The 16,208-nt window shown below is 45.5% G+C and overlaps 1 protein-coding gene and 1 long non-coding RNA gene across 3 annotated transcripts in view; one reads left to right on the top strand and one right to left on the bottom strand.

The window, feature by feature from the left end:
• Positions 1-8,279, bottom strand: part of LOC139281502 (uncharacterized) — a 29,297-nt gene extending 21,018 nt beyond the window's left edge. Inside the window, exons 1-2 of the long non-coding RNA XR_011596886.1 lie at positions 8,231-8,279; positions 6,424-6,752 (exon numbers count right to left, since the gene is read on the bottom strand). This is a non-coding gene — a long non-coding RNA (uncharacterized lncRNA). The remainder of the gene's footprint in view (positions 1-6,423; positions 6,753-8,230) is intronic.
• A 162-nt stretch (positions 8,280-8,441) lies between these two features.
• The window catches only part of efcab6 (EF-hand calcium binding domain 6), a 190,580-nt gene continuing 182,813 nt past the window's right edge, over positions 8,442-16,208 (top strand). For both annotated transcript variants that reach the window (XM_070900566.1, XM_070900567.1), the window contains exons 1-3: positions 8,442-8,556; positions 8,683-8,834; positions 14,836-15,053. In XM_070900566.1, coding sequence (XP_070756667.1) covers positions 8,696-8,834; positions 14,836-15,053 — 357 coding nt within the window. In that variant the 5' untranslated portion in view covers positions 8,442-8,556; positions 8,683-8,695. The remainder of the gene's footprint in view (positions 8,557-8,682; positions 8,835-14,835; positions 15,054-16,208) is intronic.

Below are 16,208 nucleotides of genomic sequence, written 5' to 3' on the forward strand. Positions count from 1 at the left end.
AAAAATCTATCAATCTCACTCTTGAAAGTTTCAATTGACCCATCATCCACAGCTATTTGGGGGAGGCAGTTCCAGATTTTCACTACCATTTATTTGTGGGAAAAAGTGCTTCCTGGCTTCACTCCGAATGGCCTAGCTTTAATAAGATGATGTCGTCTTGTTCTGGATTCTCCCACCTATGCTATCAAATCCTACAATCATTTATTAGATCACCCTTCAACTTTCTAAATTCCAGGAGCCCAGGAGCGCTCATGGCAGATCCAACTCCCCAGGGAGAGAGCCAGCGGATTCTCTGATGAAGCACTGGAGGCATTGGTTTTTGCTGTGGAGAGACAGAGGATGGTGCTTGCCACAAGTCTTCCGTACCATGTGGAGGGAGGTAGCGCAGCACGTCTCGGGCAGCACTGTGGTCCCCAGGACCCACGCACAGTCCAGGAAGAGATTTAATGACCTCACTCGGGTGGTCAGGGTGAGTGAATGCTTTGACAAATCCTACACACCACCATCTGAACCACAATCTTCACACACTGCCCAAAGCACCACACCGCCAGCACTATCCCACCAACAATTTCTACCTACCAACACTCACACACACATCTCACACCTTGCACACACTGACAGCTATTCAACTATGGAAGGCACATCACCCAAACACATTGCTCCACACTCACTCACACGCATTCCTTTCTCTTGCAGGCCAAGGTGGCTCATAATAGGAAGGAGCAGGAGTGCACAGAGATTGCACGTGAGTTCTGCTGCACAGGACTCAGATGAGAACCTTGATGTGAAGACATTTAGAAGAAGGGTAATGGGCATGCACACTGAGATGATAGGACCAATGGCAAGGGTGCCCGAGAGCCTCTCAGCAATGATAAGGAGCGTGGAGGAGACTACATGCAACATTGCACAAGGCTCTGTGCACATCATGGAGCCTGTCATTTCCAGTCTGCAAAGGATGGTCAGCTCCCAGAGAAACTGTGGTGACCCAGACCTGATGCCGTGTGTGATGGATGATCTGGCAGCTTCCATTGCAGCACAGGCAGAAGCGCCGCAACGTCTTAGTGTTGTAATGCAGTCTATGCTTGGTGGCGTCCAATCACAGACTGCTCTCACGCAGTCTCAGCTTGATGCCTCACAAGCTGCCATCATGACTGGGTCGACCACCATCGACCGGGGCTTTCATGATGTCGCAGCAGGCCAGCAATCTGTGCTCTAACAGATTGCTCGGGATGCTGAAGTGTTGTTCTGGAAGAGTAGCAATGGGTCAGTGGAGCAGGAACCTGCTCTCACCACTGCGACACCGCCATTGCCCTTGTCGCTGCCTGTCATCTCGGCAGCCCAGACTGCTGCCACCCATGCTGAGTTGGTGCAGTCTACAGCCGGGTCTTCCAGAGCAGGTCGAGGGCACCCTGCAAGTCCATCTGAAGTCTCCCGCACGGACACTCAGCAGCCTTCCACCAGCCCTGATGCAGTCAGAGGGCCAACACTTTGTCGGAGCACTAGAGGAGGCAAAGACAAAGTAACAACAGGCACTAAGGGATTGCACAAGGGTGAATAGTTAATATTTTTGGTGTAAATATATGTTCCCTGGCTTTTACTAAATTTATTAATTAACACCAGTCTGTCATTTCAGTTTAGCAGTGTGATATGGCCTGGGAGAGGGATGGAATAATGGGGATCTGGGCTTTAAGTCAATCTGATGTGAGGCTGGAGGTCTGTTTGGAGTAGGTGGGAGGGTTCTGTGACCACCTGCTTGGTGAGGCGGAGCTGTCTAATACACCACTCCTCATTTAACTGAAGGTAGGAGCTCAGAATATCCCCGGAGGGTACGGCCTCCTGGTGAGAGCTCTGATGTCCCTCCTCATCTCACTGCGCACATGTTCCCGTGTTTCTCGCTGCCTACGCTCCCTCTGCCATAGATCCTGGAGGGCGAGGTGGCATGCCAGTACAGCCCCCATTAATGTTACCAAGTGTAGCAGTTTGAATCTTTGAAGAATAAATGTAACTACTTATTAGTTGCCAGAAGACTCCTGATACAATAGAACCACAAAATGACTGAATGAACTGTTGTAGTGGGTGAAACTGACAAGAAACCACTGACACTGCACTAACCTGACAGCTGTAAGTGATTAAGGATGATTCCTTTAAATAACGTCCCTGGAGCCAGCTATCTGGTGCTTCACACCAGCTCTTCCTGTCGGTGTTTACTCCAGGCGTTGAGGTAAGTGGCGAGAATTAATTTAGCAAATCGGGCAGTCAGTGAGCATTGCACACTCACTGACGTTATGATCCACCTGCCGTTGATGTTCCTGGCAATACCTCTTGCAGGCAGCGCTGCAGTGTGGCGGGGGGTCGGATTTGGCATGCGGCACTGGATTCGCCTCGGGCCGGCGATACTGGTCTAGCGCCCCATTAGCGCCATCTACTGGCACTAACGGGAGGCACTAAGGGGACAAATTTTTCCCCCTTAATGTTTTGATTATACACCATTCAAAACCTGAAGAGATCGATGGACTTGTTGATACAATGAGAAAAAAGGAAGGGGAAAACGTGAGTGATCATAAAAGACAAACCCAGGGACTAATCATGAGTAGAATGGAAACTTCATTAAAGGCTGAGGAAGTGGGAGCCCTGGGCAAATGAGAAAGCGGAAGAGGAGAGTGAGATGGAAAACATTGCTCATCCTACGAACATACGAAGAGTATGGGGAGGTAAAGACATTCTGGTCCATTGAGCCTGTCCCACACATTGGCAATACATTGCCTATCACAATATATACTCTCTACACTACCCAAAACCATGTGATCTCCTGGGAGAGGTGAAAAACCAGATAAAAAACCAGACTAATTTGGGGGGAAAAATCTGGGAAATTCCTCTCCAACCCATTTTAGTCTGGGATGTCCCTGCAGTACCTACTTTCAGTAAGAGATGATTTTTGCCCCAGCCAGAAACAGGTCCCGTTCTTGCTTGAAAGAATTCACTGAATTAGCATCCACTGCACGAGATGGCAACCTGTTCCAGAAGTCCACTATACTCTGGGAGGGAAAAAAACACCTATTGACATCTAACCTAGATCTGGCCTTAAATATGTGACCCCAGGTCCTCCCTAACCTATTTAATTAAACTGTCAACTGGAACACAATTTATTCCTGTTATGTATGCATGTTAATGTATGTACTGTAACACTAGACCACTGAACGTACTTTCACCCTGTAGACACTATACCTGTACACCAGAGGGTGCTGCTGCTGGAGACCTAAGGGTCACCTGTACACTGCAGGTAACCAAGTATAAAAGGGAGCTCCCCTCTTGGTGTCTCACTCTAGGAGCTGCAATAAAGGATTAAGGTCACTACAGTTCAAGTACTATACCCTTACCTCATGGAGTCATTACTCGAGTGCTTGCACACACAACAACTGGCGACAAGGTTACGAATTTCCACGGACATGTCTAACCTAAGCAACTTCCAACAATTCGCTGATGGGGAAGATTGGGATGCCTTTGTGGGAAGGCTAGAATACTTTTTCATCACGAACGACCTGGCTGGGGACTCATCGATCTCACTGGCGAACAAGCGTAGAGCCATCCTGCTCAGCAGTTGTAGGCCCACTATCCATGGCCTCGTCCTGCTAGCCCCAGTGAAGATGACAACCAAAACCTATGCAGAGCTCGTAACTTTAATACAAGAACAACTTAAATCTAAAGAGAGCATCCTCACAGCCAGGCACTAGTTCTACACCCACCAGCGGCCCGAAGGCTAAGAAATTGCTAAATATGCTGCAGATCTAAGAAAATTGGCTGCACCGTGTGATTTTGGCGACCACCTCACCGAAGCACTAAGGGACATCTTCGTAATTGGAATCGGCCACAAGGGCCTCCTCCATAAACTGCTCTCTGCGGACACTATGGTCACCCTGAAGAAGGCAATCAAAGTGAGCCAGGCCTTCATGATTTCGGTCTGTGACTCCAAACGGATGATGATCCACACCCAGGACTCTAACCCGACGAGCACAGTGAACAGAATGGCGACTTTCAGAGGCAAGAATGCTGCCCCGAGTGCCGCAACCCTGAGTCCGCCACATGGAGCCAACCGGCTAGCCCCATGCTGGCGCTGTGCAGGAAACAACAGAGCCCACCAGTGCTGCTACAAAGACTATACCTGCAAAGGCTGCAACACTAAAGGTCACCTTCAGCGAATGTGTAGAAAATGTTTTACTCACCGAGTCGCTGAATAGTTGGCTGATCACCCAGGCTCCAACACTGATGAAGACGAGGCTCCTCAGCCCCTGGAAGAGGAGTACGGAATATATACCTGCTCCATCAAGAGTTCCCCGTGGAAAATGGAAGTGCAAATCAACAGGGTTCCAGTCTCGATGGAGATCGACACAGGGGCGAGCCAGTTGTTGATGAATCAGAGTGTTGGTATGTATGCATGTTAATGTATGTACTGTAACACTAGACCACTGAACATACCTTCACCCTGTATACACTATACCTGTACACAAGAGGGTGCTGCTGCTGGAGACCTAAGGGTCACCTGTACACTGCAGGTAACCAAGTATAAAAGGGAGCTCACCTCTTGGTGTCCTCACTCTAAGAGCTGCAATAAAGGACTAAGGTCACTACAGTTCAAGTATTATACCCTTACCTCGTGGAGTCATTATTAGAGTGCTTGTACACAAAACAATTCCCTTCATTATCTTCTCGCCTTCAATCAGATCACTCCTAAAATGTAGAGTCGCAACTCTTTTGGTCTACCTTGATAACTAAGATGCTTTAAACTGGGAATTAGCAGCCCTTCTCTACACGCTTCCCAAAGCCTCAATATCACCCACCAGCTGAGGAGACCAAAACTGGACATAATATTCCAATTGAGGCCTGACCAAGGTCTTGTACAAGGACAAAATAGTATGCTTTGTCTTCCACTCAATTGTCCTCTATGGATACACTCCAACACCCTATTTGCTCTAGCTATCGCTGCATGGCATTGCTAATGTACCTTTAAAGATGTATGCACTAGAATTCCCTAACCTTTTTCTATCTCCACCTTCTTTATTGCTATCCCTGAAGGGTGTATGAATGTTGAGCATTTGCTGTGCCCATATGCATAATACTGCACTTAGCCAAGTTATACATGAGCTAATCTCCTAACACATTAAAATCCGCCTGAAGCAGATGAGCATCGTCTACAGTCCTAACAATCACACAGATCTTAGTGTCATCTGCAAATTTGCCCCCAACACCTACATTCATATAATTAATAAAAATAGTAAAGAGCACTGGTGACTGGTCTCCAAACAGATCCAAATCCATCTATAACTGCTTTTTGCCTACGTCGTGCCAGCCATTTTTCAATCCAGCTCAATATATTACCACTAATAAGATTGAATGTCTACTGGGCTTCCCTCATCCACCAACTTTAACTTCTTCAAAAAATACAATTACATTTGTAAGACACGACCTCCTTTTTATGAAGCCATGTTGGGTGTCCCTAATATATCACTGATTATACAAGCATTCATTTATTGCATCCCTAATGATTCCCTCAAGCATCTTACCTGTTTGTTTCATTCACTGTTCTAACAAAACTCAATATAAGTTTCAAGAACGAACTATCATCATATCATCTGTAAATTTTGAAATTATGCCTTTTATACCCAAGTCCAGGTCATTGATATATATCAAAAAGAGCAATTCTTAATACCAATCCCTGGGGAACACCACTGTATACTTTCCTCCAGTCTGGAAAAATAAGCGTTCACCTGCTCTCTGCTCTCTGCTTTCTGTCACTTAGCAAATTTTACATCCATGCTGCCACTGTCCCTTTAATCCCATGGGCTTTCATTTTTCTAACAAGTCTATTATGTGGTACTTTGTCAAATGTCTTTTGAAAGTCCATATACACAAAATCAACTGCATTACTTCATCAAAGAGAACTCAATCAAATTAGTCAAACATGATTTGCCTTTAACAAATCCATGCTGACTTTCATTTATTAGCCCATACTTTTCTAAATGCCAATTAATTTTGTCCTGAATTATTGTCTCCAAAAGTTTCCCCTCCTCTGATGTTAAATTCACTGGCCTATATTACTGGGTTTATCCTTTCCCCCTTTTTTAAACAGCTGCAACATCTGCAACAACAGTAACATCTGCAATCCTCCAGTCCTCTGGCACTAACCCTATATCTGAGGAAGATTGGAAGATTGTGGCCAGTGTCTCTGCAATTTCCACCCTTACTACCCTAAGATGCATACCATCCGGACCGAGTGACTTTTCTACTTTTAAGTACTGCCACCCTTTTAATTATATCTTCTTTATCTATTTTTATCCTGTCCAACATCGCAACTGCCTCCTCCTTTAATACTACATTGGCAGAATTCTCTTCTCCAGTGAAAGCAGATGTAAAGTACTAATTTCGTACCTCAGCCATGCCCTCTACCTCCACAGGATGGTCGAGTGGTCTAAGGTGCTGCATTCAGGTCTCAGTCGCCACTGGAGAAGTGGTTCAAATCCCAATTCTGACATTTACCTCCTCAAATTCAGCTGCCCTCAAAAGTTTGTCACCATCCTCCGCCTGCTTCATGATGACATGCAAGCCGTGATCCTGACCAACAGATCCACCACAGACCCAATTCACGTATGGACCAGGGTCAAGCAAGGCTGTGTCATCACACCAACGCTCTTCTCGATCCTCCTTGTTGCAATGCTCCATCTGACCCTCAGTAAGCTCCCCGCTGGAGTGGAGCTAATCTACAGAAAAAATGGGAAACTGTTCAACCTCCGCTGCCTCCAGTCCAGATCCAAGATCGTCCCATCCTATCATTGAATTACAGTATGCAGATGACAATTGTGTCTACGCACACTCGGAGGTTGAACTCCAAACCATCGTCACCTTCACCGACGCGTACGAGAGCATAGGCCTTACACTAAACATCCGTAAAACAAAAGTCCTCTACCAACCTGCCCCCACCACACAGTACTGCCCACCCCCCGATTATCAAAATCCACAACGGGGCCGTGGACAACGTGGATCATTTTCCATACCTCGGGATCCTACTGTCAACAAGGTTAGGCGTCGATGGCGAAGTCCAACACCACCTTCAGTGTGCCAGTGCAACCTTTGATCACCTGAGGAAGAAAATGTTTGAAGACCAGGACCTCAAACCCGGCACCAAACTCATGGACTACAGAGCAGTAATGATACCTGCGCTCCTATATGCTTCAGAGATGTAGACTATGTACAGCAGGCACCTCAAAGCACTGGAGAAGTACCATCAACACTGTCTCCGCCAGATCCTGCAAATCCATTGGCAGAATAGGCGCAACAATGTCAGTGTTCTCGCTCAGGACAACAGCATCAAAGCATTGACCATGCTCGATCAGCTCCGATGGACAGGCCACATCATCCACATGCCCGTTACGAGATTCCTAAAACAAGCACTCTACTCGGAGCTCCCACATGGCAAGCAAGCCCCAGGTGGGGAGAGGAAACGCTTCAAGGACACCCTCAAAGCCTCTTTGAAAAAGTGCAACATCCCCGCTGACACCTGGGAATCCCTGACCCAAGACCGCTCAAAGTGGAGGACAAGCACCCGGAAATGTGCCGAACACCTCAAGTTTCTTCGCTGGGAGCAAGCAGAAGCCAAGCGCAAACAGCGGAAGGAGCGCATGATAATCCAAGCACCTCACCCAGCTGTCCCTTCAACCACGGTTTGCCCCACGTGTGACGGAGACGGTAGGTCCTGCATTGGACTCATCAGTCACCTGAGAACTCATTTCTAGTGTGGAAGCAAGATAGCCTCAACTCCGAGGGACTGTCTAAGAAGAACTACCTCCACAAGAAGATCTCCCTATTGGTTCCTAATCAGCCCACCCGTATTGTTTATTTTTTATGTGTTTATGAAAGATTTTGGGGTTGCCTTTTATATTAGCTGCTAATCTATTTTCATACTATCACTTTGTCCATCTAATCCCATTTCTTTTAAGATATCCTTTATACTTTCTGGCTATATTTAGCGAAAACCCAAGGGTTTGAGTATCAGATCCCAAGGTTTAGCTGATCAGATCCCAAGGTTTAATTGATCAGATCCCAAGGTTTCAATGAACAGATACCAAAGTTTGGCCTATCAGTTCCTGGAGTATGACTGATCATATCCCGAGCTTAGACCGATCAGATCCTACGGTTTCACCGATCAGATCATATTCCAAGGTTTCACTGATTTACCCACTGGGGTAATTCCCTGCTCCAGAAACTGCTCCTCCCAGCATATTTCTCTCGGTCTGCGTTTGAACAAGGGCCGGCTGAAGCTGCAGACCAATCGGAGACATTCTTGTTTCGGAATCACTCTAGTTTAGGCCAATGAGGAACGTGTTCACGATTCCACCTAGTAACGTCGTTGCTCAGCAACCGGATCGCGTCGATGTAGCAGGAGAGAGAGAGAGAGAGAGAGACTGAGCGGCAGCTCCAGTAGAGACCGGGAACCGGCCCCTGGCAAGGAGTGAGAGTGCAAAGCGTGAAGGCTGGTAACTAGCATTAAAGACAGAGTAGGGCCAGGTACTTATCAGATATCACAAAGCCAAATATTTATTTTCTGTACAAAGAAATGAATGATTTGCTTTTTCAGGCTATTATTTTACCAAACTCAACCTTTATTGCTGGGAATTCTGATTGTGGGTACAGGTGTTTGAAGAGGATGGTTGGCTCTACCCCAGACCTGGGGTCTCTGCGTCTGGAGTCTCGTGGAATGTCACTGACTCCAAGACCCCAATCAACACCGGGGAGGATCTCATCACGTAACAGCAACAGTCGAGCTTCATTGCAATCAGCTACAGGTAAAATGACATGAAAAAATTGTGTAAATGTGTACACATTAAGGTTACAAACTTGTGTTTCCTTAACATTTTTATTGATAAATATAAAAACATCTGGACTGAATTTTCCAGTAATCAGCAGTATTGCCATATTTTGCAAAATGTGACTTTTTTTCCCCCCATTTCCTACACCAGCTATACCAGGCATCCTGTGGCCTATGTGAGTGAATATGATTATTAATTAGCATTTTATTACAGACAGTCTTGTGCTCTAGTCTCATGCCCATTAGGAACTGGATTGAGATTTATTTCACATAGGGCCCTTAAAGCAAGCAGACAATTGAGACTTTGATCCTGTTATTCTGGGCTGGATTCAAGATGGAAGACTATTGCCTAACCTGCTGCACCACCCAGTTCCCCCAGTTTGTACTTTCTACTGGTGGCTCTAGCCACTTCACTTCTCTTTTTTGTGTGAGGTGGGAGAAGAGACAGAAGAGTAATACAGCAATTTTGTCAATGATGTTGCGTGCAAATGAGGTCATCGTGCCTTTCAGTTTGTTTTATGCAATTAGATTGAGTTTCTAAACAAAAAAATATCAGTTTTGCAAAATGTGGGCTGGAAATTCGTTAGTATTCCGCCCATTTTACTGCCCATATAACGCTGAGAAGTCCTTTACCACCCAAAACAATGTAAAAATGGAAATTACCGCCCATATATCGCCGGCGCTAAATTCGGCAGTCAATTACTGCTGGTGGTAAGCAAAACTGCCTGCCCATTTTTTTTGTGAAAATATGACATAATTTCTCGTACACTGCCCAAAATTATGTTAAAAGTGGAAATTACCGCCCAAATTACCGACGGGTGCTAAATTCAGCAATTCACCCAATACCGTCCAAATTACCTAAAAAAAAAAACGCCCAGAAAAGGCTACACTCACCTAACCTTAACCCAGCAGTATGGACGCCATGTTTTAAATTGGATGAACTTAATGAAAAGGCTGCTTCAGGTTGATGGGAGCATTAAAGTAATTTGTGAGTGGATTTTAAGGGTGTTTTAAAATCTTGAACGTTACCTGTGCACAGAGTACATTAGTGGTTGTTTAAGGACAATTGAAGAATTTTGAAGACAGTTTAGGACATTTAAAGGAATGTGGCCTGTAATTTCTCAGCCAATATTGCTGACTACTCACATGCTGCAGAATAGAGATGGAAGAAGGTTCAGTGAAGAGCATTATGTGCCCAATCAAAGAGGTGGCAGACTGCTGAGGAGGAGGGCCTTAACTCCAACGCACTTACAGGGAGCAGCAGTCATACCTGCACCTGTCCGATACAGCGTGCGTTAGAGATTCCCTGCATTACCAAAATTCCCTGGATTCTGGGAAGGCCCCAGCAGATTGGAAAACTGCAAATGTAATGCCCCTATTTAAAAAAGGAGGCAGACAAAAAGCAGGAAACTATCGATCAGTTAGTCTAACATCTGTGGTTGGGAAATTGTTGGTGTCCGTTATTAAAGAAGCAGTAGCAGGACATTTGGAAAAACAAAATTCGGTCAGGCAGAGTCAGCATAGATTTATGAAGGGAAAGTCATTTTTGACAAATTTGCTGGAGTTCTTCGAGGATGTAACGAACAGGGTGGATAAAGAGGAACCAGTGGATGTGGTGTATTTGGACTTCCAGAAGGCATTTGACGAGGTGTCACATAAAAGGTTACTACACAAGATAAAAGTTCACAGGATTGGGGGTAATATATTAGCATGGATAGAGGATTGGCTAACTAACAGAGAACAGAGAGTTGGGATAAATGGTTAATTCTCTGGTTGGCAACCAGTAAAAAGTGGGGTGCCGCAGGGATCAGTGCAGGGACCCCAACTATTTACAATTTATATTAGCGATTTGGAAGAAGGGACTGAGTGTAACACAGTCAAGTTTACTGACGATACAAAGATGGGAGGAAAAGAAATGTGTGAGGACGACACAAAAAATCTGCAAAAGGACATAGACAGGCTAAGTGAGTGGGCAAAAATTTGGCAGATGGAGTATAATGTTGGAAAGTGTGAGGTCATGCACTTTGGCAGAAAAAAATCAAAGAGCAAGTTATTATTTAAATGGAGAAAGATAGCAAAGTGCCGCAGTACAGCGGGACCTGGGGGTAATTGTGCATGAAACGCAAAAAGATAGTATGCAGGTACAGCAAGTGATCAGGAAGGCCAATGGCATCTTGGCCTGTATTGCAAAGGGGATGGAGTATAAAAGCAGGGAAGTCTTGCTACAGCTGTATAAGATATTGGTGAGGCCACACTTGGAATACTGCGTGCAGTTTTGGTTTCCATATTTACGAAAGGATATACTTGCTTTGTAGGCAGTTCAGAGAAGGTTCACTAGTTGATTCCGGGGATGAGGGGGTTGACTTATGACGAAAGGTTGAGTAGGTTGGGCCTCTATTCATTGGAATTCAGAAGAATGAGAGATGATCTTATCGAAATGTATAGGATTATGAGGGGGCTTGTCAAGGTGGATGCAGAGAGGATGTTTTCACTGATGGGGGAGACTAGAACTAGAAGGCATGATCTTCGAATAAGGGGCCGCCCATTTAAAACTGAGATGAGGAGAAATTTCTTCTCTCAAAGGGTTGTAAATCTGTGGAATTTGCTGCCTCAGAGAGCTGTGGAAGCTGGAACATTGAATAAATTTAAGACAGAAATAGACAGTTTCTTAAATGAGAAGGGGATACGGGGTTATGGGGAGCGGGTGGGGAAGTGGAGCTGAGTCCATGATCAAATCAGCCATGATCTTATTGAATGGCGGAGCAGACTCGAGGGGCCGAATGGCCTACTCCTATTCCTAATTCTTATGTTAAGGCTGCGCTTCTGAAAATAGGTCACCAGTGAGCTATGCCAGCTGCTTAAGGGTGACTTAAGGGAGAACTGCAGCCTACCAGCACCATCAGGACCGCACTGCCCATTGAGGTTAAGGTGACTGCGGCACTTTCTTTCTATGCATCGGGCTCCTTTCAGGCATCAGCTGGTGACATTTGCTGCATCTCTCAGCACGCCACACATCACTGCATTCGCCAGGTGACTGAAGCGCTTTAGTCATGCAGAATGGACTTTATAAACTTCCCAATGACTAGGGAGGCACAGAGTGAGAGGGCTTTGGGTTTTTCGAGAATAGCAAACTTTCCCAAGGTCCAGGGCGCAATAGACTGTATGTACATCTCCCTGCGAACACCTTTAGCGGAGGCAGAGCTATACCGGAACCGAAAGGGATTCCACTCCCTGAACTTGCAGCTCGTTCTCGACCACAGGCAAGTAATCATGGCAGTAAATGCCAATTTTCCAGGGAGCATTCATGATGCGCACATCTTGCGTGAGAGCACTGTCTCCGACCTATTTAAGAGTCAGCCACAAGGTCAATGCTGGGTGACAAAGGATACGGCCTCGCCACCTGGCTCGACACCCCTCCATAAGCCCCAGACAGATGCTACAATCAAAGCCATATAGCCACATGCAATATTGTCAAAAAGACAATTGGAGCAGTGCTTCAGATGCCTGGACCCCTCTTGATTTAGCCTGCAATACCACCCTGAGCAAGTCGCTGAGTTCATTGTGGTGTGCTGCATGTTGCACAACTTAGCTATCAAGAGGGGACAGGAATTTCCAGGTGGGACTGCCTGTCCACCTTAGGAGAGAGGGGAGGCGGAAGAGGAGGAGGACAAGGACCTCGAGGAGAACAATCTGCCTGGCGATGAACACATGCCACCTCCCCCTCCCCTCCCCACCACAGGAGAAGCCCCGTGGTAGTTACGCAACTGCAAAACTGTTGCGTCAGCAGCTCTTAAATGAACGCTTTGCTTGAATGGTGACAGTTACGTTATGATTCATCGTTGCCTGATCACTGTTTGCAACCCTTGTATTGATTGTTAACCTTCAGTTTGTAAAAGTGAGTGAGATACTGCACAAGAATTGTTAAGTGTAATAACATTTTTATAACAAATTGCAAAACGTTTTTTTTAAATAAATCATTAAATAATTCTTGTTAAAGGAAAAACGCAACATAATTTAAACAGAACAACCAATTAACAGCAACAAACATTGAAAATGTTAAACATTAAAAACTAGAAACACCCACAACCCCCCCAACAGTCACCAATTTTGGAATAACAATTAAAATAACAATAGCACCCACAATGCCCCCCCACCCCTCCCCCCAACCCAGCAAAAATTATACCTGTGGCCACTGTTCCCTTCGCCTTTAAACCCCCCCTGATCTTTACACACCTTTTCCTCCTCCCATTACCCCTGGCCCTACCTGCGTTTACACCTGGACTTTGTGCAGCAGGGCACCTCAAACTCTGCTACTGTAGTGGTGGGGGGGTGACCGTGGCAGCATCATTTCTGGGGATTCTGAAGAAAAATCGGTTTCCGAAGGCCCGTCTTCAGAGCCAGAAGCAATTGTTTCCTCCTGACTGAGGTGCTGCCGACATAGGTCGTGTGGCACCTTGGGGTGCAATGCCATATATCGATTCCATCGTTTGCCGCTTGGCATCAACGGAATTGGCGGTTTGCCGCATCACCCCAATCAGCTGCGCCATGTCCTCCGAATGGCGTGGCAATGTTACCGGTTAACCCACCAATAGCCTGGAGGAGATCTCGACCAATGTCGATGCTCGCCCTAGACAATCCCACCATGTCCAGGTCGACATCTGCCTGTCGTCGAGCATGCCTGCCCTGCCAAATCAACCCCCACGGATTCGGCGCAGGTGCTGGAACACTCGGTGTGCCTTGCTGCAAGCCGCTTGGTTCCGCTATTTCCTCGGAACCGAATCCAGGAAAGTTACATTTGTTTGCAGAAGTAGTGGCCGCAGGTAGATTGGACCCTTGAGTCCCCGGCTCCCCCTCTTCCAGATGTTGTGTGCTTGAACTGCTTTGATGCTCTTGAACACAATTATCCTCCTCCGTGGTCTCCCCTCCGGTGGCGAGTACCACTTGCAGCAGTAAGGGCGAAGCTCCAGGCACTCAGCAGGTCTCTGATGCACTTGGGCAGCTAGAAAACATAATATGAGAGGTTAGTGGAAGGGGAGGGGAGGTTCAGGGTGACATGAGAATGCTTACGTTGTGCAAGCATACGTAGAGGAGCAACACTACTGCATTAGATATCACCGAGAGACGTTACATTTAATTAACATGAACAGAATGTACAGACACTGCATGGCATTATAATAAGATTTTATGATCCCAGCATTACATTACATTACATCATTCATACATTATACTCACATAACATTAAATTACATGACCAACCACTTCACGGTCCGGGGGTTATACATGACTTACCTGCCGCTACAACTGGATCTGCACCACCACGGGTGACCTAGCGATTATGTGCCCCTCTGAGGGTTGTGGCCCGCTCCTCCAGATCAGTCAGCTCCAATAGCTCTGCTGGCCCTCCTCCCGTGTGCCGACGCTCGGCACGATTGGAAGATATCTTCTTCTGCAAAGATGACAAGTTCCCCTTAGTGGGTTTGTTTTTGTTATTCATTCATGGGATGTGGACGCTGTTGGCATGGCCAGATTAATTGCCCATCCCTAATTCTCTTAAGAAGGTGGTGGTGAGCTGCCTTCTTGAACCGCTGCAGTCCGTGTGGTGAAGGTATTCCCACAGTGTTGTTAGGAAGGGAGTTCCAGGATTTTGTCCCAGCGATGATGAAAGAGCAGCGATATATTTCAGGAAGGTATGTGAATTGGGGGAAGGTGGAGGTGGTGGTGTTCCCATGCACCTGCTGCCCATGTCCTTCTAGGTGGTAGAGGTCTGGGAGCTGCTGTCAAATAAGCCTTGGTGAGTTGCTGCAGTGCATTTGTAGATGGTTTTGATAATGACACTTTATAAAGTACTTATTGCTCTTTGTCAGCATATGCGTATGTTTGTGATTATGTTGTCTCATTCAATGCAGGCTAAATATTAAGTCCTTGTCCTTTTGTATTGCACTCCAGTAATTTAAACTTGATTAACATTTATTTCTTAGGTTCCTTGTACTCTGACCCAGATCTAAGTTGTTCTATTACAAAAATTGAACACATTCTTGCTCAGAGAGCCAAGGAAAAGCAAAATGACTTGAGGAGAGCTTTCGATGCTTATGATGTAGACCAAAACCTGACGGTCACCAAAGGCGAATTCCGCAGAGTGATTGAGAAGTTTTTGCTGCCTCTTAACCCAAAACAATTTCAGGATCTACTTACAAGGGTAATTGAGAAAAATGTCTGATGCTTCTATTTAAAGCGGCCCTGGAATTTTACGACTATTATTATCATTACTGTCTTTATCACTCCTGAGAAACTGGAAGTGCCATTCCACAAAGTCAAATATGCTCCATATGGGGTGAGATGTCTAGAATTTGCACATTTAGAATGTCTCCTGTTTCCATGGAGCTCTGAGATTTGAGTATTTAATTCAGTGCTCAATATTTTAAAAAATCTTAAGGGCATATTTATCTGGCCAAAGGAAGGATTACCCTTTTGCATGATTTGCATTGCATACAACCCTAGATTTCAGTTTAACAATTTCAAGTTTATTGAAAATTGTTGTTTCTGTGGGAAATTGCTCCAATGGTTCGTGACTATGTGCAACTCTGTTGTGATGACTAAAATGCAACAGCTGTGAACCTGGTCAGCAACTTTCAAGCGCAGTAAAATTCTCTTCTAGATAGTTATTTCTCTTTAAAACTATTTTCAAGTACACACTTTCCATTGCTTTGAAAGTACCTGATAAGCAAAATTGCCTCCAGAAAACTTGGTTTCCTCTTTCATGCCTAACTCTTATTTCTCTGAAAAGCTCCAGTCTGACCAAGAATTAAAGACTGCTCCCATATTTTGGGAGGCTTGGTAATACCTGTCTTATGCACCTGGACAGGGTACTAGAAAATGCCTGTGGTTTGATAGGCAATCCTTCTGCCACTTCTAGTCTCGAATTTCTCTGTCACATTCTTTTTGTTTTTCCCTGTTTTAGCTAGAGATGCTTCCTCACAACTTTCTTTTGTTTTCTTCCTCCTATCCGTCTTTGATTGGGTTTCCAACAGTATTTCTTTTCCATGCTTTCTCCCTCTCCTTCCCACCTTCACCTCATCCAGATACACTCGCTTTCTCTTCTCTTCTAATCCCACAGGTGCTGTTGAAATGAATGATTAAGTCAGGCTTTATTAATTGGAGACAGATTACATCAAGGAAGTAACGCATTCATTTCTGCATCCATTAGAGCCCCGATCACAGGGAGGTTCTTGAGAATTCTAGCATTGCATATCCGAGATGATGGAATTGTCGTTTTTTTTGTATCATTGATAAATTCATATTCATGCACAGTTTGTTTACATTTGTGCAATCACATAGGGCTTCTAAATGTGAG

This window comes from Pristiophorus japonicus, chromosome 15 (genome assembly GCF_044704955.1).
Source record: "Pristiophorus japonicus isolate sPriJap1 chromosome 15, sPriJap1.hap1, whole genome shotgun sequence".
NCBI lineage: Eukaryota > Metazoa > Chordata > Chondrichthyes > Pristiophoridae > Pristiophorus > Pristiophorus japonicus.